Source organism: Cydia fagiglandana, chromosome 4, assembly GCF_963556715.1.
Source record: "Cydia fagiglandana chromosome 4, ilCydFagi1.1, whole genome shotgun sequence".
NCBI classification, from domain to species: Eukaryota; Metazoa; Arthropoda; class Insecta; order Lepidoptera; family Tortricidae; genus Cydia; species Cydia fagiglandana.
In genome coordinates, this window is record NC_085935.1 from 8980463 (window position 1) to 9007034 (window position 26572).

The 26572-nt window shown below is 36.6% G+C and overlaps 1 protein-coding gene across 1 annotated transcript; it reads left to right on the plus strand.

The window, feature by feature from the left end:
* The first annotated feature begins 642 nt into the window (after window positions 1–642).
* On the plus strand, window positions 643–26572 carry LOC134663616 (long-chain fatty acid transport protein 4-like). Its single transcript, XM_063520034.1, has 12 exons — window positions 643–1030; window positions 2589–2739; window positions 8754–8991; window positions 9442–9694; window positions 11302–11503; window positions 17664–17774; window positions 18511–18592; window positions 19051–19181; window positions 20077–20227; window positions 20452–20609; window positions 21227–21380; window positions 24702–26572. The coding sequence occupies exons 1-12, from the start codon at window positions 867–869 to the stop codon at window positions 24860–24862; spliced, it is 1956 nt and encodes a 651-aa protein (XP_063376104.1). The 5' UTR covers window positions 643–866; the 3' UTR covers window positions 24863–26572.

A 26572-nucleotide genomic window follows, 5' to 3' on the forward strand; every position in this document is an offset into this window, starting at 1 on the left:
ATGTTAGAATATAATAAAATATTTCAATTATTGCGGAACACATTTCTTGGTAGGTATTTATGTATTTTAATTAAATATCTGAACTTTCCCTTGGTTCCCTGCTGGGGCGTGACGATAAAATTGTGATCTGATAACCACAAAAAAGAATAAAAGCATTTTTGTTCATTTTAGATATCGTCAAACCTATGAAGTAAAATTAAAATTGTAAGAAATGTCGATAGTTTATCGATATGACTTTATCGACATGGCTACAGTAAGGTGGTGTTAAATTGTTAATAAAACAAAAGTGGCAACAGTGACAGCTCGCTGAGACCCCGTCTCTATATATTATAAGTCTATGGTTTTCACAGTTGGTTTTCAAAATGAAATGCGTGTCTATGGTTAGGTCATATATTTTTTGTGGCAGTGGCAGCGAAGGGCTTTATAGACCTTACCATGCGCTCAGATAACATCAATCAAAAATTTGGAACGTATTCTCGACGGCATGTCAAAGCCAAATGTCATGACGTCATAATAAAACGTCAGCTGTCAATCCAATCAACCATCTCTCAATAAACTGCAATAAACTTCGAAATTCAGCTGTTTTATGTCTGAGGCAGTATTTTAACTAATGCGACGATTAAAGAAGTTGTTGCTACAATAACTGTTTCTATCTGTATTCACCTTACATACGCAGTATTATTGAGAACTTGCTGGATTCATTATAATCAAGTAACTTGGATTAAACGTCCATTCAGTTGTATGGTACTCAAGAGCGTCCGCGAATTCTGCGCTACGATCCACTTATCGGCCACTAAAGACCGGGTCCCGCTACAACCGTGGGTCGCCGCTCAGTAAGCCGCTACTCGTGGCGAAAGCTAGTCGCGATGTTGCTCGTCGGGGCCGCCGTAATCGCGGCATGTGCCGTTTGCCTCTTTTACGGCTTTCTCTCCACATTAACATTATCTGTTTGTTTACTGTTAGTGTATGTTGCTTTGTTCCACTGGAGATGGTGCTACGTTGCCCTGAGGACTGCCCCGAGGGATATCGCGTGAGTTTCCCGATTATGCACGTCATCAATGGTCTATTCGAGTCAGCTGTAATTAGAATTAGACAATAGGAATTAAAATTCACGTGATAAATTAAAGTTAACTGTAATAGACCAAATTAACATTGTACTATCAAACTGACCTTTGTATTCATAAGCCTGTTTTATCACAAACATGAGATCATGAGGAACAAACATTTCAAAAATATTCTTTTTAGAATAAGGTCTTTATTTCCGAGTAACAAGTTGTTGTTTATTCTTATGTATTTTACTTACAATTTGATATTCACGGATATTTAATATGAAATTAAGTAAATATCTACAACTTATTGCTAAATGACATATATGCTATTTTTAGTGGAATGTGACAAAAATATGTCTGTAGTTCATGACTAACAATAAGTTGATTCTTATTGTATGTTTAGATTTACAATTGAATATGCACAAATATTAACATGTAAGTGAGGTAAAGCCTAACAAGTTCCTTTTTAGCCCTCGCCACGTTGCGGATTTTCGATGGAACTAATTTATTTTAATGGCAATTATTTTGTTTGACATCCGACATTGAAAGTCATTGAATGTCACCGATGTAAAGAAATCGAAAATGATTGTAAATATTTCAGGATAATAATAGATTTTGCAATCAAAATGCCCAAAAAAATTCACACCGATGCTAAACAAATAATTTTAAATACATTAAAATACTTGCGACAGAAAAAGGATACGGGATTCAGTAGCATTCCATTAAACAATGTTGTGAAATTATTTGTTGACATGACGGGTACTGATTTTCATAGTGAGTTTGTAATAAACTGGTTAGTTTTGTACTTAATATGAATATTAACACATTCATTGCCACCCAGCCAAACAAGACGTCCGCGCCAGGCCACAACAATTTCGTCCTATAAAGCAGTACTACCACGATCCCGACTATAGGGTCTTTCGGCCTGGGAACGAAATCATAAAATACCCGGTAGTCGGGTTTTCGGCACTGAATGTGTTAATTATTAAATTATTATTTTTCTCATTTAAGGCGTCTTTAGTGCTATAATCAAAAATATTTATTATAAGAATGAGCCATTACCACCACGAGTGACTGAATCTGGTAAATATATATACGGAGGTCGAATATTTAGAATCAAATTATGGCGGATAGGTAAATTATTCATACTTAATTATCAACTAAACATGCTCTTTCGATTGGGTTTCGATTGGGAAACATACTTCTACAACTCACATGTACATAATTGTATACCTCACTCGCTCTTGCACGATGCCAATACACACTGTCCCGACTATTCATGACGTACACGTATTGTTGCTATATGTAAGCTGTTTGTAGCGACATTATATCAGGGCTAAAAAAGAACTTGTCAGGCTATACCTACAACTTATTATTGCTAAATGACATAGGTACATGATAATTAACAGAATAGCTAAGGATATTTTTTTCTCAGGGTTTGTTTTATCACATACATATTCTGTCTGATTTCCAATTGTTTGCATTTTTAGCATTTGTTTAGATCAGCTATATAATACTTATAACCGTTATTTGTTTTAGAGCCCTAATATGCTACGTAAAACTGCTATGGCTGACAAGGCAGCTAACGAAGAAAAACTGGACAATTCCAGATGCATTCCATGAAACTGTGGGACGTCATCCAAACAAACCATGTTTTCTACATCAAGATGAAGTGTGGACTTTTAAGGAGGTACTGTAATGTAACTATGTTTGAATTTTGCTATTACTTTTCTAGTAAATTCTGAAATACAGGCCTTATAAACAATGATCGGGTTTTTCGTGCCACACTGCTATATATCAAGTTAAAATAGTATTATGGATACTTTAAGCATGTGATAGTGATACCTTTTAAACTGCCCGAAAAAAATGTGTTTAGTTTAGTGTAAGGTCAATGTGGGCAAGTCCGTCTACAAGGCAACACGTTATAACTTTTGAATTTGAAGGTGGATGCGACTTTGGAGTCCAGTCGATTAACCAGTTTTTCGCGCTATTTCCGTCACTGTAAAACAGATGGTGCTGTGACAACCAACTTCAGAGCAATCCGCCTCAACAAGTCATTTCGTGTTTTGAACTCGAAATCATAGTGCACAGCCGTTCGAAAAAAAATTGTTAAAAATAGTTTTTGAAAAGATAAGCATAAGAACCAGCTGTCTTTATTCTATTTTTAAAATATCAGAAATTAGCTTAGTTTTGTAATTATACGTTCCAAAATTTATCATACTAAAATTTGACTAAGTTGGAAAGTCCGTCTATTATGTTCAAGGCAAGTCCGTCATATGCCGGACTTTCGTTAAATCAAAGATTACCAAATGTTTTTGCGACTTTAATATTACAACGATTTGATAACGTATCAAAAAATCCTCCTGACTGCGCATGATGTTACTTTATTAAATTTTGATGTCACAAATTTAAACAAACGATTAAAATTCATTTTAAAATTACTATTTATCTTTTATTCCGGAAATCATATAAATAATTATGTTTAATTATTTGCCTAAAAAGGTTTACCACCCCATTTTGGTAGTATGTGCCGGACTTGCCTTTGTTTTTTCACGCCACTGTTCGGAAATGTAGCAATAGATGGTCTAAAACCAAGCTGGAAAGTAGGCAATAGCTGTAGCACCTGAACCACCACTACTACAATGTTTCATTGTTATCATCATCTGTCATTGGTGACAGTTCGCTACAGCAATGAGTATCATTTAAAACATAAAAAAACAATAAAAGGTCTTTTTTTGCGCAACTTTTTCCTTCAAAAATAAAATTAGGTTATTTATAGAACCAATTTCTTGTTTAAAAAAAAAGAAATGACAAAACCATTCACTTCATTTTTTCTTAACAATTATCCATTCAGTTCACGCTTAAGGCGTTTTTGACTTTTGTAGCTGTTTGTGGTTTTTTTTAGCAAAAACGCTTCTAATTTTAGAGTCGGTTTGAAGCAAATAACAGAAAAACGCCTCTTAAAAGTGGTAAAAAAAGTAAAAAAGGCGGGATCTGAAAATACTTACTGAATTGGATAGTGTATATTCTGTTTGACTAAAAAATATAAGAAACGCGTATCTACGCTCGCTATAAAAATGAGTTCTTCTAGTGAAGAAAATGATATTCTTACGCTGACGCCTACCGAAATTCAAGAGACAGTACAGGCAGTGGCTAGTAATTTGCTACCAGAGAAATCGCGGGCTAGTACTTATAGTTATGCAAATGTTTTCTTATTTCCTCGCAGTAGTCGTGAAAAGCACTATGTAATGCCTCGGCCGGAAACGCTAAAGATGGACTCGTATTATTCGAGGGCCTCCACTAACGTGTCGGCCCTCGAACTCACTCGTCCATCTTTTAGCGGTTTTCCGTCCTCTCCTACAATGTACTATTTCACGCCACTGTTCGGAAATGTAGCAATAGATGGTCTAAAACCAAGCTGGAAAGTAGGCAATAGCTGTAGCACCTGAACCACCACTACTACAATGTTTCATTGTTATCATCATCTGTCATTGGTGACAGTTCGCTACAGCAATGAGTATCATTTAAAACATAAAAAAACAATAAAAGGTCTTTTTTTGCGCAACTTTTTCCTTCAAAAATAAAATTAGGTTATTTATAGAACCAATTTCTTGTTTAAAAAAAAAGAAATGACAAAACCATTCACTTCATTTTTTCTTAACAATTATCCATTCAGTTCACGCTTAAGGCGTTTTTGACTTTTGTAGCTGTTTGTGGTTTTTTTTAGCAAAAACGCTTCTAATTTTAGAGTCGGTTTGAAGCAAATAACAGAAAAACGCCTCTTAAAAGTGGTAAAAAAAGTAAAAAAGGCGGGATCTGAAAATACTTACTGAATTGGATAGTGTATATTCTGTTTGACTAAAAAATATAAGAAACGCGTATCTACGCTCGCTATAAAAATGAGTTCTTCTAGTGAAGAAAATGATATTCTTACGCTGACGCCTACCGAAATTCAAGAGACAGTACAGGCAGTGGCTAGTAATTTGCTACCAGAGAAATCGCGGGCTAGTACTTATAGTTATGCAAATGTTTTCTTATTTCCTCGCAGTAGTCGTGAAAAGCACTATGTAATGCCTCGGCCGGAAACGCTAAAGATGGACTCGTATTATTCGAGGGCCTCCACTAACGTGTCGGCTCTCGAACTCACTCGTCCATCTTTTAGCGGTTTTCCGTCCTCTCCTACAATGTACTATTTCACGCCACTGTTCGGAAATGTAGCAATAGATGGTCTAAAACCAAGCTGGAAAGTAGGCAATAGCTGTAGCACCTGAACCACCACTACTACAATGTTTCATTGTTATCATCATCTGTCATTGGTGACAGTTCGCTACAGCAATGAGTATCATTTAAAACATAAAAAAACAATAAAAGGTCTTTTTTTGCGCAACTTTTTCCTTCAAAAATAAAATTAGGTTATTTATAGAACCAATTTCTTGTTTAAAAAAAAAGAAATGACAAAACCATTCACTTCATTTTTTCTTAACAATTATCCATTCAGTTCACGCTTAAGGCGTTTTTGACTTTTGTAGCTGTTTGTGGTTTTTTTTAGCAAAAACGCTTCTAATTTTAGAGTCGGTTTGAAGCAAATAACAGAAAAACGCCTCTTAAAAGTGGTAAAAAAAGTAAAAAAGGCGGGATCTGAAAATACTTACTGAATTGGATAGTGTATATTCTGTTTGACTAAAAAATATAAGAAACGCGTATCTACGCTCGCTATAAAAATGAGTTCTTCTAGTGAAGAAAATGATATTCTTACGCTGACGCCTACCGAAATTCAAGAGACAGTACAGGCAGTGGCTAGTAATTTGCTACCAGAGAAATCGCGGGCTAGTACTTATAGTTATGCAAATGTTTTCTTATTTCCTCGCAGTAGTCGTGAAAAGCACTATGTAATGCCTCGGCCGGAAACGCTAAAGATGGACTCGTATTATTCGAGGGCCTCCACTAACGTGTCGGCCCTCGAACTCACTCGTCCATCTTTTAGCGGTTTTCCGTCCTCTCCTACAATGTACTATTTCACGCCACTGTTCGGAAATGTAGCAATAGATGGTCTAAAACCAAGCTGGAAAGTAGGCAATAGCTGTAGCACCTGAACCACCACTACTACAATGTTTCATTGTTATCATCATCTGTCATTGGTGACAGTTCGCTACAGCAATGAGTATCATTTAAAACATAAAAAAACAATAAAAGGTCTTTTTTTGCGCAACTTTTTCCTTCAAAAATAAAATTAGGTTATTTATAGAACCAATTTCTTGTTTAAAAAAAAAGAAATGACAAAACCATTCACTTCATTTTTTCTTAACAATTATCCATTCAGTTCACGCTTAAGGCGTTTTTGACTTTTGTAGCTGTTTGTGGTTTTTTTAGCAAAAACGCTTCTAATTTTAGAGTCGGTTTGAAGCAAATAACAGAAAAACGCCTCTTAAAAGTGGTAAAAAAAGTAAAAAAGGCGGGATCTGAAAATACTTACTGAATTGGATAGTGTATATTCTGTTTGACTAAAAAATATAAGAAACGCGTATCTAAGCTCGCTATAAAAATGAGTTCTTCTAGTGAAGAAAATGATATTCTTACGCTGACGCCTACCGAAATTCAAGAGACAGTACAGGCAGTGGCTAGTAATTTGCTACCAGAGAAATCGCGGGCTAGTACTTATAGTTATGCAAATGTTTTCTTATTTCCTCGCAGTAGTCGTGAAAAGCACTATGTAATGCCTCGGCCGGAAACGCTAAAGATGGACTCGTATTATTCGAGGGCCTCCACTAACGTGTCGGCCCTCGAACTCACTCGTCCATCTTTTAGCGGTTTTCCGTCCTCTCCTACAATGTACTATAGAAAAATGGTGTTTATTTCGAATCTGGACTGTATATTAACAAGTTTAAAGTACACTTTTCACCCATAGATTAGCTGATATTATAACTAGACGGACTTCCCTTAAACTGCACGGGAAGTCCGTCTACTCGCCGAATTTTAAAAAATGCCATTGTTTTTGCTTGAAATGATCTGTGACTAAGGCTACACTATTAATTATTAAATTCTTCATCGTATGCGATTACAAGCAGTAACATAGGTGAATAATTAACGGAACTAGATCACTCCAAAGTCAAAAAAAAAGTATGCCGGACTTCACCACATTGACCTTAGATAAAATATTTATAAAATATACAACAATGGGATTTCGGTTGCCACTCAGGGTGAATGACCTCAATAACTGCTTAGGTATTGAAATAAATAGTAGTGTGTAATAGGATTTGTTGTATGCTGTAGGAGTTGTGTCCTGTAATAATCTATTGTTTTAGTTTTGTACTTTTTTATGAATAATTACTTAGAGCACCTATCACAAATATTATGTACTTTAAAATTAACTTGAGATTTCACTTAATATCAGTGCAACCAATTTTTATAATCATGCATATATTATTCTTTTTTATAGTTCTGGACAGAGTGGTTATAGCATAAGTATATTTTCTCAAACATGCAATGAAATATTGATGTCATGTTCTTTATAATAGGCTGCGAAGTATGACGTTTCAGGTGCGGCTAGGACAAAAGGTCGTTAATGGAATTTCATACACATCTTGCAGGCCTAGGCCGGCAAAGTCCTCTTTTTTAATTTTCATTTCACAGATATTTGTGACACAGCATCGTGGCATTCATCCATTAAAAAAAACTAGAGGCAGTATTTACTTTATGGTTCGTAATGACACTCTGCCACTACGCCTATAAAAAAAAAAACAAAAAACAATGTTTGCTATAATTTGCAGTTTTATTTGTATAAAATCAACATGAACTTAATAAATAATACATTCTATAATTTTATAATTTTAAATTATAAATTTAACTACACAAATAAAAACATTTAAAATATTTCATCTAAACGTTAGCGGTAAGAAGGTCTACTCAAACACGCGTAGTTATATTTTTTTAATTTGTTATGGAGGTAAAGTTGAAAAATATTCATTCTGTTTTATTGGATTTATGGTGCGTTGTTGATTTTTTGAGTTTAATATGAGTTCCGACGAAATAATATTATGAAATTAATATTAATTGTAATCGTAGGTTGGAATTGGCAGCGTAAGCAGAATTGATTTTAAATAACTTGCTGCCTCTGCCGCCAAGTCAAAGACGAAGTATGTACATATATGGTTGCTTATGCCAATTTTATTATTTGAGAAACTAAGAAAAATAGCTTACAGTTTATTGGAAACAGTTTTGTGGCATATTTTAAATGAATGTAACTACAAATTCGTCAACAGTGTGGAAAGTATACTTATTTACTCCATGCATAAAGCAACGATGTATGTGAAACATGATATCAACATGAAAGACTATGTAAACTTATGTGACGAAAACAACAGTCAGACGGATACAAGGCGAAAAAATCAAAGATACATGAAAATATACGGGTAGTAAAAATACACGACTCGTGTAAAACATACGCGTGATAATGATATAGGTACGTGTTGGTTATATTTTGGGTGTAGTTTACTTTTAGTTTTTTCTATAAATAAAACTTGGGTTTCGTGGATTTTTAATTTTATTTATTTCATTGCATGTTTGAGAAAAGCACTATACATACCTCGGCGGGAAATGGGGTTGCCCGCGCTCAGACCTATCCGGCCTCGCTTCGCTCGGCCGTCTATATGTCTTCGGCCGGCAACCCCTTTCGTCCCGGCCTCTGTAGTAATGTACTATTTTAAGGTGGAAGACTTCAGCTTGCGCGTGACAGCCGTGCTGAGAGCGCAAGGCGTAAAGAAGGGCAGCGTGGTGGGCATTCTGATGAGTAACTGCCCCCAACTGCCCAGCATCTGGCTGGGGGCGGCCCGGCTCGGCGCCGTTTGCCCGCTCATTAACACTAACCAGCGTGGCAACGCGTTAATACACTCTGTCAACGTCGCTAATTGCGATATAGTCATATTCTCAGAGGAATATCAAACTGGTAATTATTGCGTAATTGACGCCTAGTGGTATGAAGTTGCGACTGATTGTTATCGCTGGCTTTTTGTTTATATAATATTATTAGTCGCTACTTCCATGCGTAAATCAATCATCTTTGTTAGTCCTTGCTTACGGCTTCTCCCTAATTTTTAGCAGAACTGTACAGTCCCTGCAATAATATCTTACTCTTAGAAGCCCGCAAAAATATGTGACACGCTTTTATGGCTCTACAAATAAGAGTGTATCGGATATTTATGCGGCCTTCGTTGTGTAACAAATTATTGAAGGTACACCAAAGCTTAATATGATTGTTTTTTTTACAGTCTATTGTTTAAATCAATTCAGTAAGTTGATTAACTTTCTCGTAAATGTAATTATTTTGCATACAATGGATTTCCGAAAGAAAAGTAGTAGCAAATGAAAGAGGCTATTAAAAATGAATGTGTTTCAGCAATTCAAGAGGTAGCAGGTCTATTGAGTCCGTCACTGAAATTATTCAAGTTTGTTCACCGGCCTCTCAATACCGCCAACCCTGAGGCCAAATCGAGCGGCGACCAGATACCTGACCTGACGTCCTTGCTGGAGACGACGCCGCCTGCTCCGTGGTCCTTGGCTGACGCTGATGGCTTCCATGGAAAACTTCTGTACATCTACACATCTGGAACCACTGGATTGCCCAAGGCTGCAGTTATTTCAAGCTCCAGGTTTGACTAAAATTATTATTCTACTTTATTCGAGGGTATGTATGCCTGTGTGAATGTTTTTATGTCTACAGAACAGGCATACATACAGCATACAACATTGGATGCTTTTTTTTCTTTTTTTTAATATCCTAGGAGTCATCCTCTAAACTAAAGGGAGTGAAATGGGGCATGAAGTTAGTACGGCAATGGCAATAGTAACAGGTGCGATGGAGGAGGGGGGATATAGTCTTAGGATTTCTACAGGGAATATGTTCATATATATAATTTTAGTCTGACATGTAAAGCGCGACTTTCACTTCTGGTCTCAATTATAGCCAGGTGCTTTCACCTAGCCTACCTAACATGCAATGTTCAAGCTCGTTAACTAATATATGTATAATATGTACTTATATAATAAATAATATGGCTATAAAATGTAACTACATAAAGCCTTTAGATAATTAGATTAACAAGAAAAAGTATTCAGCTGAATGTATAGGTAGGTGGTAGGTACCTAATATTAGTTCTAGGTCTAAATCTTAACTTAAGATGATTTTCGCTATGGCAGATTCAATAAAAAAAAACATTGTGTTAATTGTGTTCTTACCTTATAATAAACTTGTTTTTGGTGTCTGTAGGTACTAAACATTAGTAGGTATACTGTGTATGTACACTGCTACTTACATACTTGAGTTCAAGGACTTGTTAATCTTGTTACGTAAAGTAAGAGAAATATGCAGTAGAATCGAAGTATTGTTCAGCTTTGTAATCATTTTATGTTATATCCGCATTGTACACCATTCTGTATAGGTATACGGCAAAATATACGGTAAAGAATGTATAAGGAAAACACTTGTGGTACTTGTGAATACCTACACTTTCACTATATTTTTTAAGAAAATCTATAGGAACGTTACCATGATTTTAGTAGTTCGAGGTTGACAAATATTTTCCCGAGCATAGAAAATATTTTTCGGTATTGTTTTAATTATTATCTCTGATAAAGGATTTCCTAGTTCCGGCGCAAGACACATTATTAAGTTTTCGTATCGCTAACCTCCGATCCGCTTTCGCCAAGGTATGAGAAAACTTTTTTTTTAAATACTCGCGGCACACGAGAGGTAACTTTAGGATGGGGTTTGCTTCCTACACATAAATTAAATTGTTTCACAGCTGACATGAAATCACTTTTACAAAAATAAACAGTAAAATCAATAATTTGCGGCCGGATTCCAAAACATGCCATGGACAAATGCAATTGTCAAAATAGAATGGAGTGGGAGACTTTTTTATAGTCCTCTGGGCAGCTAGAAGTTAACACTAACTCTTTGAAAAGATGTGCTTTGATTGTGATGTTTTCTTCGTTTCATGAATTAAGATAAGCTGATTTCACTGATTAGTATTATCTGTTACCATTATTTAACTTTTTGGACGACCGATATATCCGCACCGCAGGTCCAACGCCAAAGACGGATTAATCGGTCACAGACCACAGAGCAACATAGGCCTACGTGCATATGCATAAAATTCAATTTCAGTTTTGACACTTCGGTGACGTGGCGACCCAGTTGCTTTTGTGTTTGACACGGCGTCGAAAAGGTTATACAGACTATTCAATTTCCCCTCAGATTCGTGTTCATGGCAGCGGGCCTCCACTACCTGGGCGGTATAACCCCCGACGACACCGTGTACTGCCCTCTGCCGCTGTACCACACCGCGGGAGGCGTCATCAGCGTCGGCCAAGCGCTGCTCTTCGGCTGCACGGTGGCTGTGAAGGCTAAGTTCTCCGCCTCGCAGTACTTCCCGGACTGCATTAAATATAAAGCTACGGTAAGTTACACTTAAGTACCCACGTCGCTATCCTAGCTGTATAAAACGTACATCTTATGCTAGGGAACTGACTGTACATAGCATTAAGTCGTACAGCTTAGTGCTTAGTTGAGCCTTATTTAAATCCTGTGTATCCGGGAAGAGTTAAAAGTGGAGTTTCAGGGATAAACTTGAGGTTTTGGACACTAAAATGGTGTGTCATTGAAGTTTAATATAGAACAAATTAAACGAAGTGTCATTTATAAAAAAAAATACTGCCATCCAGGGCCGTCTTGCTGGGGCCCTTCGGCACATAAGAATTTGGAGCCCTTTTGGAAAGTAAAAAAAACGAATTAAACTAAATTTTTTCTTCTATTATCTTCTATTTTTTATAGGTAATCAAATACAATGTTACTGTCTGTCCTTTGGGGCCCCCTGGGGATATGGGCCCTGGGCACGGGCCGCGTGTGCCCCTATGGTAAAGACGGCACTACTGCCATCGATGTAGGTTGTACCTAAGTTATTACATCATAGTAGCAGCAGCCTTGAATCACTAATTACCATTAGCTATGTCCGTTCACCTTGATCATCTAGGGAGCTCCTATTTATTGTCCTCTTCAGTAGTTAGTCTCGTTAAAAGGCTTGTGTATATTGCATTTAATGGGGATAGGTCATTTGATTACCAGGTTTATGTTGTGTTTTTTTTAATATATGCAATTTTATGTATATATATTATAATCCAGGGTCCATATTGGGTCGCATAATAATTGATTGTCGTAATCATCCTAATGTAATGTTACGCATAAAACTCATTTCGCATAATTGTTATTGTGCTCAATATATTAAAATTTCTGAAAAATTATAACACAAACCTAACCTAACCTACCCTATTCTACACAACCTATGCAAAATATTTTCGAAAATACTTTCTGTTTCAGCTGGAGAAAAAATATGCGAAAAGAAATTTATGCGTAACATTACATTATGACAATCAATTATTATGCGACGAGATAGGATCCCTATAATCCAGTAAGAAAAGCCGCTGTGATGGACAAAAATAAACCTAAAATATTGACCTCCATGGTCAGTTAGTTGATCACTACTTAATTCCTAAGTCGTGACCTTCTCAAGATGACCCGTACCTACAAAAGCGCGTATAGTCAACATTTGTACTCGTATACAGTTGTTTTTTTTAAAATACCATTTTAGGACAAGCATTCTGGCCTTTCGTGGCAAAAATAAACAAGTAGTTGTGTGAAATTCCGTGTTTTCTCTGACATCGCGATGATAAGAAGTAGGGTGAACGGCCGATTACGAGTAAATATCAGATGTACAGTTGTCAGATGAGTGAACTCTGTGGAGGGCAATGTTGCATTAATGCGATGCTGCGAATGTAAACTAATGTATACTTAGTTCCCAGTTAGTTCAATTTTTAAGATGTCCGAATAGGGATGATGACATTATAGTGCCATGCCTTATGGGAAACGATCGCAGAGATAGTTCAGAGCCGGAAACCGCTACCAACTTTTAGTATGTTGTTGGGCATGGCATTGGGTCTCCAAAACTGCCGGGAGACGGCGGCGCCGGCCATCTACTTCAGCGGAATGACGTCATCAAAATGACTCCCGCTTCGTTGCGAATATTGCATACTGCACCCAAACTATGCATAGCACATACACGTGTGGGGTATTAAATACTAATTAAATAAACTATATTTAATTAGTATTTAACTATATTTTATTTATACAAAGTGTATCAAAATATGCAACAGTTTCAGAGATTTTTACAAAATAATAAAAATTATGTAAAAAAATATTCGATTATTTGGGTTTTACAACCAAACCAAAAGTCGGACGATAAAGCAATGTACTACAACATTAAAGATGACGTCTCAAGCCATACACTGATATCAATAAAATCAAAATTGGACCAAATATGTGGAAATTATGCATCAAAATGTAGATATTTGCCCATACAAATGCATAAAAGTTAAAAAAATCCAAATTGGTCATTTTCAGGATAATCCGCATAAGCTTCTAGTATGTTATTAGCAATATGACCTGGATTCTAAAACTGCCGGGAGACCATCTTTATTGTCCCCCAGTCACGAATTATGACGTCATACAAATAATCACTGCCGAATTTCGTAAAATGTAAATTATAGCTATACTATGAGTCACACATACATGTGTGTTACATGTAATGAAAGGTTATTAAATTTAGTATGATTCACCTAAACATTATTTGTAAAAAAAATGTACGGTTTAAGAGCTAGAAACAAAGAAATACCACTTTTTATGGAAAAAGTAGATGTATATCAATTTTATAGCTAAACTAAAATCGTCAATAAAACGTTGCATATAACATTTAAAAAACCAGTTATTCAACTATACATCACAGTTTAAATTTTACATTTTCGATAAAAACTGTGGAAGTTGTGGAAAAAAAACTAAAGCGCGCCAACAATTCTACCTTAATGCGCTCATATTATGCAAAGAATAGTTCTATTGATCGAGTATTAAATGAATGAACATTACATAAAATACATGAAAACGACATTTTCGAATGGAACCATAATTAAAAAAATAATAATTTACTTGATAAGTAAGCAAAATACTGTTTCTTTAAGTGCATAATCTCCTCCTTTCAAAGTCGGTTTAAATGTGGTTTTTGTGACCTGGGCTACAAAGACAAATAAAATGACACCTAATTTATCAAAATCAGTGCAGTAGTTTCATGCAAACGGTACCTACACATGCACGCATAGATAGCAAATTCTGCCGTAGTCGGACAAAAAATTAAAATGCAATAATTAGACCTTTACTATTATGGCCTGGCGTGGCTTGGCATCAAACGTTGAAACCCTCAGGCCGTAGATGTTAGCAGGCCTAGCGGGCGTCGCCTCGATGAGTTAGCAAGATGCCTTATGGAGGCTTCGAAGGACCAGAGGGGTGACCTGTATTTCGGAGGATCAGAGGGAAAATTCTGCCAGCCTTCTCATAGGGCAGAGTGACGCTCTTTTGTGTCAGAGGCCAAGATCCTCTTTGCTTTGGGTCACTGAGCCAGTGATGTATGTATGTATAAGGCTAATCGAGGCTTAAATATATAATTATGTATCGCATTAAGTGAACTGATATGGCATTTACCTCGATAAGACATTTTGTATTAGGCATGTACCTACTTACTGGCATGTAACTTTACATTTCTCTAATAATGTAGCGTAAGAGTCTATTTCATATTAATATTTACCGCGACTACAGCAGGAACTGCTGTCTACGTATGTAATTATGTATTTTTTACATGAAACAACTGATCTGATTATGATAAATGAGGTGTCAATTTATTTGTCTTTGTAGCCCAGGTCACAAAAACCACATTTAAACCGACTTTGAAAGGAGGAGATTATGCACTTAAAGAAACAGTATTTTGCTTACTTATCAAGTAAATTATTATTTTTTTAATTATGGTTCCATTCAAAAATGTCGTTTTCATGTATTTTATGTAATGTTCATTCATTTAATACTCGATAATTAGAACTATTCTTTGCATAATATGAGCGCATTAAGGTAGAATTGTTGGCGCGCTTTAGTTTTTTTTCCACAACTTCCACAGTTTTTATCGAAAATGTAAAATTTAAACTGTGATGTATAGTTGAATAACTGGTTTTTTAAATGTTATATGCAACGTTTTATTGACGATTTTAGTTTAGCTATAAAATTGATATACATCTACTTTTTCCATAAAAAGTGGTATTTCTTTGTTTCTAGCTCTTAAACCGTACATTTTTTTACAAATAATGTTTAGGTGAATCATACTAAATTTAATAACCTTTCATTACATGTAACACACATGTATGTGTGACTCATAGTATAGCTATAATTTACATTTTACGAAATTCGGCAGTGATTATTTGTATGACGTCATAATTCGTGACTGGGGGACAATAAAGATGGTCTCCCGGCAGTTTTAGAATCCAGGTTATATTGCTAATAACATACTAGAAGCTTATGCGGATTATCCTGAAAATGACCAATTTGGATTTTTTTAACTTTTATGCATTTGTATGGGCAAATATCTACATTTTGATGCATAATTTCCACATATTTGGTCCAATTTTGATTTTATTGATATCAGTGTATGGCTTGAGACGTCATCTTTAATGTTGTAGTACATTGTTTTATCGTCCGACTTTTGGTTTGGTTGTAAAACCCAAATAATCGAATATTTTTTTACGTAATTTTTATTATTTTGTAAATTTCTCTGAAACTGTTGCATATTTTGATACACTTTGTATAAATAAAATATAGATTATTTAATTGGCTTTCATTTAATACCCTACACGTGTATGTGCTATGCATAGTTTGGGTTCAGTATGCAATATTCGCAACGAAGCGGGAGTCATTTTGATGACGTCATTCCGCTGAAGTAGATGGCCGGCGCCGCCGTCTCCCGGCAGTTTTGGAGACCCAATGCCATGCCCGACAACATACTAAAAGTTGGTAGCGGTTTCCGGCTCTGAACTATATTCCCATAAGGCATATGACTATTATATGTTGAATCTATAACAAAATCTAGTAAAATAGATAGCAAAGCGTTTCGCGAGTGAAGTACGACTGTCGGACTTTGGCTATCATTTCTAACTTTTGTATTGCTTTAATGCATGAAACACTTTTAATCGACTGACGATGCAAGGAGGAATTCTTATTTCCATAAAACGTTTCCAGATCAATCCTTGATAGTAAATAGGTACCTGCGCAACTCAACTTCGATAATAGCTTGCAATAAAACACGCGCATGGTTATGCATAGTACCGGTTTGATTAGAGGCATTTGCAAACACTACGTCCGACGTATTGGTATGTTGGAAAGGGACAAACGATTACTATCGGCTTGTCGACTTTAGTAAACGTTTATGAATAAGGGGATTAGGCCTGTGTAGATCTACAGTCAGCAGTAGAAGTTACTAAGCGGGCGAGGTGTTCAAAATCACCTTGACACGCTCATATTCTCTTAACAATATAATCGCGACAAGATCATTTTGAACACCTGGCCCGCTTAGCAACTTCTGCCGCTGACGGTACTCGTAGAGTGAAGGACTTGACGACGGAAATACGTAGAATTAGAATATCTTTATCGGATTAATTCAACAAATTAATTATTAATGAATTTATCGTTCTGTTTATCAAGTAAAGGTAGTCAAGATAATTAGCGGCCAAGGCCACTGGCTCGATGGTCAAAGGATATCTGAGAACGGAAGCAAGGGACCAAGGTGAATCATGTACTTTAAATCAAAATTATAAATATTTTATAATAGATTGATAATGCATGAGGACTGCTTGTGTCGGAAATTCAACATTCAAAATTCAAATTCACCAGTCGTCAGGTGACGACGTCACCGTGACGTCGCCGCGCCATTTCATTACAATCCTACAGCATTGAAACAGAGTCAAAAGGACCCCGCAGCAAACATAGGGAAAAAGTGGTTTCAGTTAAATCTCACGAAATTTTAGTATGATGTTAATTTGGCTCTCCTGATTATTTTTCTGTATGGGCGCAACTCTCTCAGAAGTATACTTTCAGAAATAATCAATGTAATTGTTTTATACAAAATATGTGTTTGTTCACCATTTTTACGTAATTCCTCCTCCTGACAGTTGGTGGCTGCACCTTATAACGTCAGTAACGACAGTAACTGTCAATGCGTGTCATAACAATATATCGATTTTAGAAAACATGTCGTGTAAATAGAAAATTATATTCTTGATTATTTCTGAAAGTATACTTCTTAGAGAGTTGCGCCCATACAAAAAAATAATCAGGACAGCCAAATTAACAACATACTAAAATTTCGTGAGATTTAACTGAAACCACTTTTTCCCTATGTTTACTGCGGGGTCCTTTGCAAAACATTTTAAATCACCAACGTTACCATGTCACCGGCAGGTGGCGCCACTACATTGACGAGCTGTGTATGTCGTTCGATTTGAAAGTTTGCAGCATTGCAATAGTGTCGAAAATAGGTAGTAAATCATTTGAAGTCACCGACTGTACTTTATTGTCGACAGGTGGCGCACTAGATTGAGGAGCTGTGTATGTCGTTCGATTTGAAAGTTTGCAGCATTGCAATAGAGTCGAAAATAGTAAATCATTTGAAGTCACCGACTGTACTTCATTGCCGACAGGTGGCGCACTACATCGGCGAGATGTGCCGCTACGTGCTGGCGACGCCGCCCGCGCCGACCGACAAGCAGCACTCCGTACGCACGATTTTCGGCAACGGCATGCGCCCTCAGGTAAGAAATAAATAAAATAAAATTAAAAAATAAATATTCTAGGACATTTTTACACAATTAAATAAAGAAAAAAAAATAGGGAATATTACGCGAAACTCTGCGTAGGGAGCGCCACTACCACAATCCATCACAATCTGGGGGTCTACCACGAAGCGGGAGAGTCGAAATTTACTATTCTAACCTCTCTATTACTCTCGTATATTCGAGCGATAAAGAGGCGGATAGCTGAATTTAGATTTTCGCATTTCCCGGTATGCCCTTGTTAACAAACCGCCTTGATGCATCAATGTCATATTTTATTGTCTGTGAAAACTTATCACAAAACTGATGGCAACTGTAAAAGTGTAAATATGATGCAGAACAATTCCTACTCAAGCAAGATCCAAAGTAATGTGAGCACACATTCCTTTTTTTTTACAAGTTCTTTGCGAATAGCGTGACTAAGCTCTACTTGCACCATCTCGGGTTAAGCGGTTAAACCGTTAACTCAGTGTCAATGTGTATTTTGTCTCACATTTTGCTTAATAAGAGAGTGAGACGCAATGATGCTGGATGAAGATGTCGGACAGATGGAATACCACCCCTAGACATTCACGGAATCATGTTTACAAAGTCCCCCGCGGCATTTGCGTCCTCAACCCGATGTTTCATAAAACATATGTAAAAAAAGTATATGTTACAATTTTAAAATGTTTGAGAATAAAGCATATTGAAAGATATTTCCCACACATTACAGATCTGGAACGAATTCGTGACGAGATTTAATATCAAACACGTTGCTGAATTCTATGGAGCAACCGAAGGAAATGCTAATATAGGTAGGTAACATTACCACTAACACATCTAGTGATATAGTATGAATAATCTCAGGTGATTTTTTCGGGCTCGGACCCTAATCTGTTAAACAAAAGATATTGTTTCCTTTATGCAGTGCATTTGAACCTTAATACTATCACGATAGTTGCTTTGGCACGAGCTGTAGACCGCTCTTAAAAGAAACAAAGGCTTTTGTTTAACGGATTAGCACCCGAACTCGAAAAAATCATCTGAGATAATTCATACTATATCACTTCACTTTAATGGTAACGTCTGAGAGGTTATACTCAGTACTTACTACTACAGTTAATACAATTTTCGTTGATACATTGTTATATAAACGTAAATTAAAACATGTCAGTCTTAATTCAACCGTATCATAACGGGATAAGTTACAAAATCACTTGATATTTAGTACACTTCTAGACCTATAGTTAAATCAAAATATGTTATATTCCAGTGAATATAGACAGCAAACCCGGGGCGATCGGCTTCGTGTCCAGGATCATTCCGAAGGTGTACCCGATCGCGATCATCAAGGTCGACCAGGAGACCGGCGAGCCCATCCGGGACGCTAATGGACTATGTCAGGTACATTTACCTTATATTTATATCTATAGATGGTCAAGCAAATCTTGTCAGTAGAAAAAGGCACGAAATTCAAATTTTCTATGAGAAGATATCCCTTCGCGCCTACATTTTTAAAATTTGCCGCCTTATTCTACTGACAAGATCTGCTTGGCCAACTATAAAAGGAACGGTTTTACACAGGTCATATAGTTGAAATCTTTTAATCCCTCATAGTCCTAAACGGTCAGCTTAACTAAAAGTTCCTATAATCCCGAAAACTAGTAGATGTGGAATATTTTGTGTTATAATCGCTTTTCTTAACTCTCTCTGATAAAGCGTAAAAATTTTCTTTACGATGGGTTCAACCTGAAAAGTACATGGTCCAATTTTCCTAAGGCACTTTTTGTATTAAAATTAGGGTCCTCAGTGGTTTTGTATGGCGGTTGAGGGGTATTTATTTAGATTCAAAACGTAAAACTGTACGTGGCGAGACTGGCGAGGGTCAAAATTAACGCCCAAAGGCAATGTATCCTAAACAAATCTCATAGGTATAGAATAGAAATTACGAAATTATTATAAAACAGATGAAGTCATAGTGCGATAAATAAATGGAGGAAATAAGATAAGATTAGGTCTAATTCATGTATAATTAACCACAAGCAAACATTAATCAAATAATCGCACTACTTTATAATTGAATTTTATGGAGAACAAGTGTCATTAGCTAGTAATATAGCCGAGGGATTTGGCTAGCAAAATTATAAACAGAAGTTCAGAGTTATTCAGGTATAAAATGTTAAAACCCGCGCTATCGCATTCTTTCCGTCGCATGTGGTTCTCGCGGCGCGTCACATCTTTTCTTTTTTCTAATTTCTTGGCTTTACGCCTCCTCTTAAATGTTAATATTGGTTTACAGTTAGCGCAGCCAGAGGAGCCAGGCGTGTTCATCGGCAAGATATCACCCAACAATCCCGCGCGTGCCTTTCTGGGCTACGTGGACAAGTCCGCCTCCGACAAGAAGATCGTCAGAGACGTCTTTGCCAAGGGAGACTCGGCGTTCATCTCCGGTAACTAGCCGGTGTAATTACATAATCTCGCTCAAGGACCCCCGTGCGCGTACGCGTTTTTGTGGAACGAGAATTTTCTGATAGTTTCGATGATAATTTTTATGTTGTCAGTAAGGTGAAAAAGTGGATGTACGTACATCTCTTTGTAGCCGACTGTACGAATTCAAACGTGGCAATGCAGAACATTATTTTTGTATCTTTATAAACCTATGTATATGTTACAGGTGACATCCTAGTGGCAGACGAGCTGGGCTACCTCTACTTCCGCGACCGCACGGGCGACACATTCCGCTGGCGCGGCGAGAACGTCAGCACCACGGAGGTGGAGGCCGCCGTGTCCCGCGTCGCCGGGCAGAGGGACGCCGTCGTCTACGGAGTCGAGGTCACGATAACATTACATACCTTAGGGTGGTGTTTCATCTGTCCAATGTGTATTGCGGGTCACAATTCTGCTTAATGAGAGAGTAAGACACAATGACATGGCTACCTGTACTTCCGCGACCGCACGGGCGACACGTTCCGGTGGCGCGGCGAGAACGTCAGCACCACCGAGGTGGAGGCCGCCGTGTCGCGCGTCGCCGGACAGAGGGACGCCGTGGTCTACGGAGTCGAGGTCACGATAACATCACATGCCTTAGGGTTAGGGTGGTAATCCACCTAACCAATTTCTTTCTTAAGTGTGTATGGCGTGCATTTTGCTTTAATGAGAGAATGAGCCGCATTTAAATTGGACAGGTGGAATACCACCCTAAAAAAAAAGATGACAATCTTAAATTTTAACCAAAAGGTCGTTTATTGGCAAGCAAATTTAAGTCTCTGGGACACAATGAGTTAATGATAAACAATGTAAATGTGGATGGACTGTGTGAGAGATGATATGAAACGAACGCAAGTGAATGAGATGACGTGCGAGAGAGAGGTATGGAAGAAAAAGACATGCTGCGCCGACCCCAAATGAATGGGATAAGGGCAAGCGAATGATGAATGTAAATTCCACAGGTTCCGAACACGGAGGGTCGCGCGGGGATGTGCGGCGTCGTGGACGTGAACGGGACCCTGGACCTGGAGCAGCTGGCCGCGGACCTCGCCAAGGACCTGCCCGCCTACGCCCGCCCCGTCTTCATGCGGGTCATGCCCAGCATGGACATGACAGGTAGGCTTACTACAATAGTACAAATCTAACCCAGGGCCAAACCAAGTAAGATACTGACCCCCTTATTCATAAACGCGCTACAAACCTCAATTAGCTAAAAATCATTTGTCTTTATCTGTTATATTGACGTATGTATTTGTAAGAAAGGGATAAAACATAATTCTAAATCAGGCCCGTAAAGTTTTATGAACAGTGTTCGGCGAACTTGGTGCCGCACGGGGTTAATGACCTCAATCATGCTAATACGGATATGCCTCGGTAAAAGTGTATCAATATATCAATGTATTTAAATAATAATGATACAATTTATGCATGTATTCAGTGTTTAAACGTCTATTTATAAATAAATAACACTTAATATTCTACTACTCAAATTACTTTTTCGACCAAGATGGCGGCGTTGGTGTCATGTCCATATTAAGATTTGTAGTAGGAATCCCGCAGCGTCGCACCAAGTTTGCCGAACACTGTTTATGAATCAGGGGGTAAAAATCGAATCACTATCGCTAAAAGAGTGAACTTTAACTTTGGGATAGAAACTTGCTTGACCATGGGGAAGAATCTGCTGAACTATAACCATATGAAGACCATATGATTTCATACTCGATTTACTAGGGAATTTCTAGACAAGTCGCAGATATTAATGGCTACAAATATAATGACCACCAAAAAATACTTTGGTACCCTAAATAAAAAAATCATGCTTACCAAAAAAAATTACTGAACACCAAAAAAATAAGGCCTAAAATTACAAATGTACCACCATTTTAATTACGACTGCACTTCAAATTGTATTCGAATACCAAATATATTGAATGATTACCAAAAATCATTAATGATCACCAAATCTTGAAGACCAAATAAATGCGATATTTTCACCTAAATAAACCACTATGATACCAAAAAATTTATACATATAACCAAATAAAGTAAAATGATGCCAAAATTACTAGACCCTCCCGCTCAACCCCCGTACCCCGCACCGCATAACTTAGGTAGGCATACTGAAATGCTACTAGAAAAGTATGTTAGGTTAGGTTAGTACTGCTATCAGTTAAGTGGGCTAGGTTAACACTGCGACCCTTACAGAAACGAATTGCTACTAGAAAAGTGGGTTAGGTTAGGTTTGAACTGCGACCCTTACAGAAAAGAAATGCTACTAGAAAAGTGGGTTAGGTTAGGTTTGAACTGCGACCCTTACAGAAACGAAATGCTACTAGAAAAGTGGGTTAGGTTAGGTTTGAACTGTGACCCTTACAGAAACGAAATGCTACTAGAAAAGTGGGTTAGGTTAGGTTTGAACTCCGACCCACACAGAAACGAAATTCTACTAGAAAAGTGGGTTAGGTTAGGTTTGAACTGCGACCCTTCCAGATAAGAAATACTACTAGAAAAGTGGGTTAGGTTTGAACTGCGAACCTTACAGAAACGAAATGTTACTAGAAAAGTGGGTTAGGTTAAGTTTGAACTGCAACCCATACAGAAACGAAATGCTACTAAAATTTATATGCTTTTTTTATATGCGAAAATTTTGCTTTGCTTTAATTAGGATAGCAAGATTTAAAAATTTGGTTATAATTTTACATTAAAATGGAGTTCTAATTTTGGTGGTCATTTACTATTTTTGGGTTTACAATGATTATTTTGGTGTCATTTTATTTAATAGGATAGTACGATGTAAAAATTTGGTTATCAATTGACATTAAATTGGGGTTTGAAATTTGGTAATTATTTACAATTTTTGGGTTAATAATGATTAATTTGGTGTCATTTCCTTTAATAGGATAGTAAAATGTAATAAAATTGGTAATCATTTCACATTAAAATGGTGTTATAATTTTGGTGATCATTCATTATTTTAGGGTGGTAAAGTAGATTTTTTTCGTATTAAATTTTATTAAATCTGGTGATCAGTTAAATAGCAGCCGATATTAATCCGAAAATTATTTATAGTACAATATTGTAATACCGATTGTGAACTATTTATTGCCTACACATAAAATAATTATTAAAACTTTCATCCTTAATCGCATCCTTAAATCGCTACTAATTATTCAATGCGATATGCATATTAAAAAAATGGTAGAATTAACAGCAATATCACGAAAGTGTTTTGTAAATTTTGCGTTTAGACATGACAGTGGAATGTTATTTTAGAAACGCGGAGAATGTAAAAGCAAATTGCCTTTGTTTTCAAATAAACAGCCAAATACCATCAACATCTTTTCTTACCAACTTCTGCCTTATGTCTTTGCAATAAGGTTTACGAAAAAACTGAAACTGTTCGGGACAATGTTTCTCCCTCTCAATTGAAAAACACATTAAATAATACCTATAATAAAAACATTTTGGCGATGAGTTAAAATACAGGCGTATTCAGACTAGTCAAATTTTCGCCAATCTGATTAAATTGCCCGATCGAATCAGGACGTGCGGACGCAAACGCCAATTTGGCTCGCTGAATTCAACCGCCGATAATGAGTGATATTACTGATAAAATGAGGTGCGGACGCAAGAATACCAATTTGTGAGGTCAGTATTTTCGTTTTGGGGCATTTTTTCAATATAGAGGGCCCTAATATCACCATAAATCTAAAATTGGAGACGCCAATTTCATTATTGATCAAATCGGCCGATTTATCAGTCCCGTCTCTATACCGCTTACTACGTAAAAGCATAGAATAAATAATAGTACTAGGTACAGAAGACACTCTCTAACAAAACGCGTCTGTCACGATCACCACAGATATGGCCGCTAGGTAGCGACAGCGCCACGCACGGCTTATCGCAAACCCCAAAATTGGGGCCGAACGGATGTACTTTTAGCTACCTGTAGCAAAGCGACTAAATCGCGGAGTGAGACACGCCTGGTAAAAGTGGTTTTTCTTTCTTTTCTTAGGTTTTTAGACAGACAGATTACGATTAATTACGAATGAAATCTGACGAACACAAGCAAACAGAACACGACCGTCCGTCACCCGTGTGTATTTACATTGTTGGTAAACAATAATATGTAATTGATAAATCAATAACACGGGGTTATTAACTTGTTCGAAGTCCGAGTTTATTATCACTATGGAACTTAGTGATAATTAATAAGCTTACTATTTGTTCAATATATTTACCTCTAAATGCACTTATCTTTTGTTTTGACGAGTGTGACTTATTTTCTTGTTTAAATCTGTTTTTACCATTGCCCTTTGTAACCTTGTAAACTCACTAACAAGTTAATTGAAATATCAATCATTTCAAAGATTTTAGGAGTAAATATTTGTCACATTTCCATTAAAACACAAGTTAAAGCATGTTTATTGTTTTCAGGTACATTTAAAATGAAGAAAACTGACTTGCAAAAAGAAGGTTTCGATCCTGCCCTAGTGAAGAAAGACAAGCTTTACTACCTCGACTCGAAGTTGGGCCGATACCTACCGCTAGGCTCCCAAGAGTATGAAAAAATTGTGAGTGGACAAATAAGAATATGAAAAGGAGTTTTGTAGTAAAAGATGTTTTTATGTATCGTCTGGTTTAGACGTGATGGATCTTCGATAGTTTTTATAGTGTTTAGTGAGTGGCGTTCTTACTTCATTTATGAAAAAAGTTTACTAAATGTTGATTCTGAGAAATTAACCGCACTGAGCTTAAGACTTGAGCATAGTTTAAAAAAATTGAAAGTGTTGGTTAAAATAGATGATGTACTAGGTGGCTGTATCTCAGTAATATATTTCAACATATCCATCCACCACGTGTTACCTAACTTTAACATTCATTTTATAACAATATAAATAAAATTTAGACACCTTTAATACTTAGCTTTAATAATCAGGATACTTGCAAATGTTTGTCTTTACTCTGTACGTGTCATTGAAGCATTTAATAGAAAATAAAATTACAACGAAACTATATTCTTGCTACCACATGCTTTTGAATGTACTTTCTAGATCTGTCTCGATTAAGATAGATAGCGGTTGTGATATCGAGACGAATTACTCAAAATGTCTCAAATAATTATTTTGTTTCTAGCTCTCGATAGAAAGAGTTGAGGCGAAAATTGCTAATATCGTAGGTTCGTGAATATCAACTACCTTAATTATTCTAAGGAATTAAAAATCAAAGACACGTCCTATTTTTTTCGTACGAGAAAACGCGTACACGACAGCAATTTTCACGTCAACTTCTTAGTAGGTAGGTACTTAAGTAGGTAAGAAAACGATAGATTTAATTGGTGTTTGGGGTGTATTTTATTGATTTTTCCGTTTGGTTTTGGTCTAGAACTGGGAACTAGATGCATAGTAGGTAGTAGGTACGTCAGTTAATCGTCTTCAAAAATTTGAAAATTTTCTTACAACATCGTCCCATTTATATAAATTAGTTAATTTATTATTTGCTTGTTACAAGTAATAGTTCACCATAATGAACATTGTTATTTGCTTATGATTAACGTAATTGTGTCGATTTAAAACTGTAATTTTGTATGTATTGTGATATTAATTACTTATGCTTAACGCGGTACTAATTAAGAATATAAAAAAATATGGAAACTACATGAACATATTGTATTCGTATATTTTTTTTAATTTTAGGTACAGTCGACGTCAAAGAGAAATTTACAGCCAAAGTAACAAAAAAATGTTTACACGACCTAAATGCTATGACAATAAAGTCGTGTAAATAATTTTTTGTAACGTTAGTCGTAAAGATCTCTTTGACGTCGACTGTACCATCACGCTCCGTGATTGTTGTGCCATTTAGGGTCCTAGCTAAATTGGTTGTTCAATATTACGCTATAAAGGCTTGCTACACGGTCGCCGACAAGCCATCTAACCGTCTGACCTTGGTCTGTCCTTGGACAGTTTTGGTCAAATTTTGTTGGTAACAACCGTCTACACAGTCCGGGACAGACCAAGGCCACGCGGTTTGGGGGCTTGTCGGCGACCGTGTAGCAGGCCTTATAGAATTTTCAGTTTAGCAAGAACCCTAAATAACAATCCCCTGTGGTGACTGTACATACCTACAAAATAAAAATGCATCAATCCAATTATGTAAGACTGACCGCATTTGTAAAAATAATGCTAAAAGTAAATACTTTTAGCATTATTTTCTTCTTTTCAAAAACCTTATATTTATAAATATGTACTGTACAGATGTTTAAGTATTTGTAAGTTTTGAGGTCGGAATACAGTTAATATATTTTC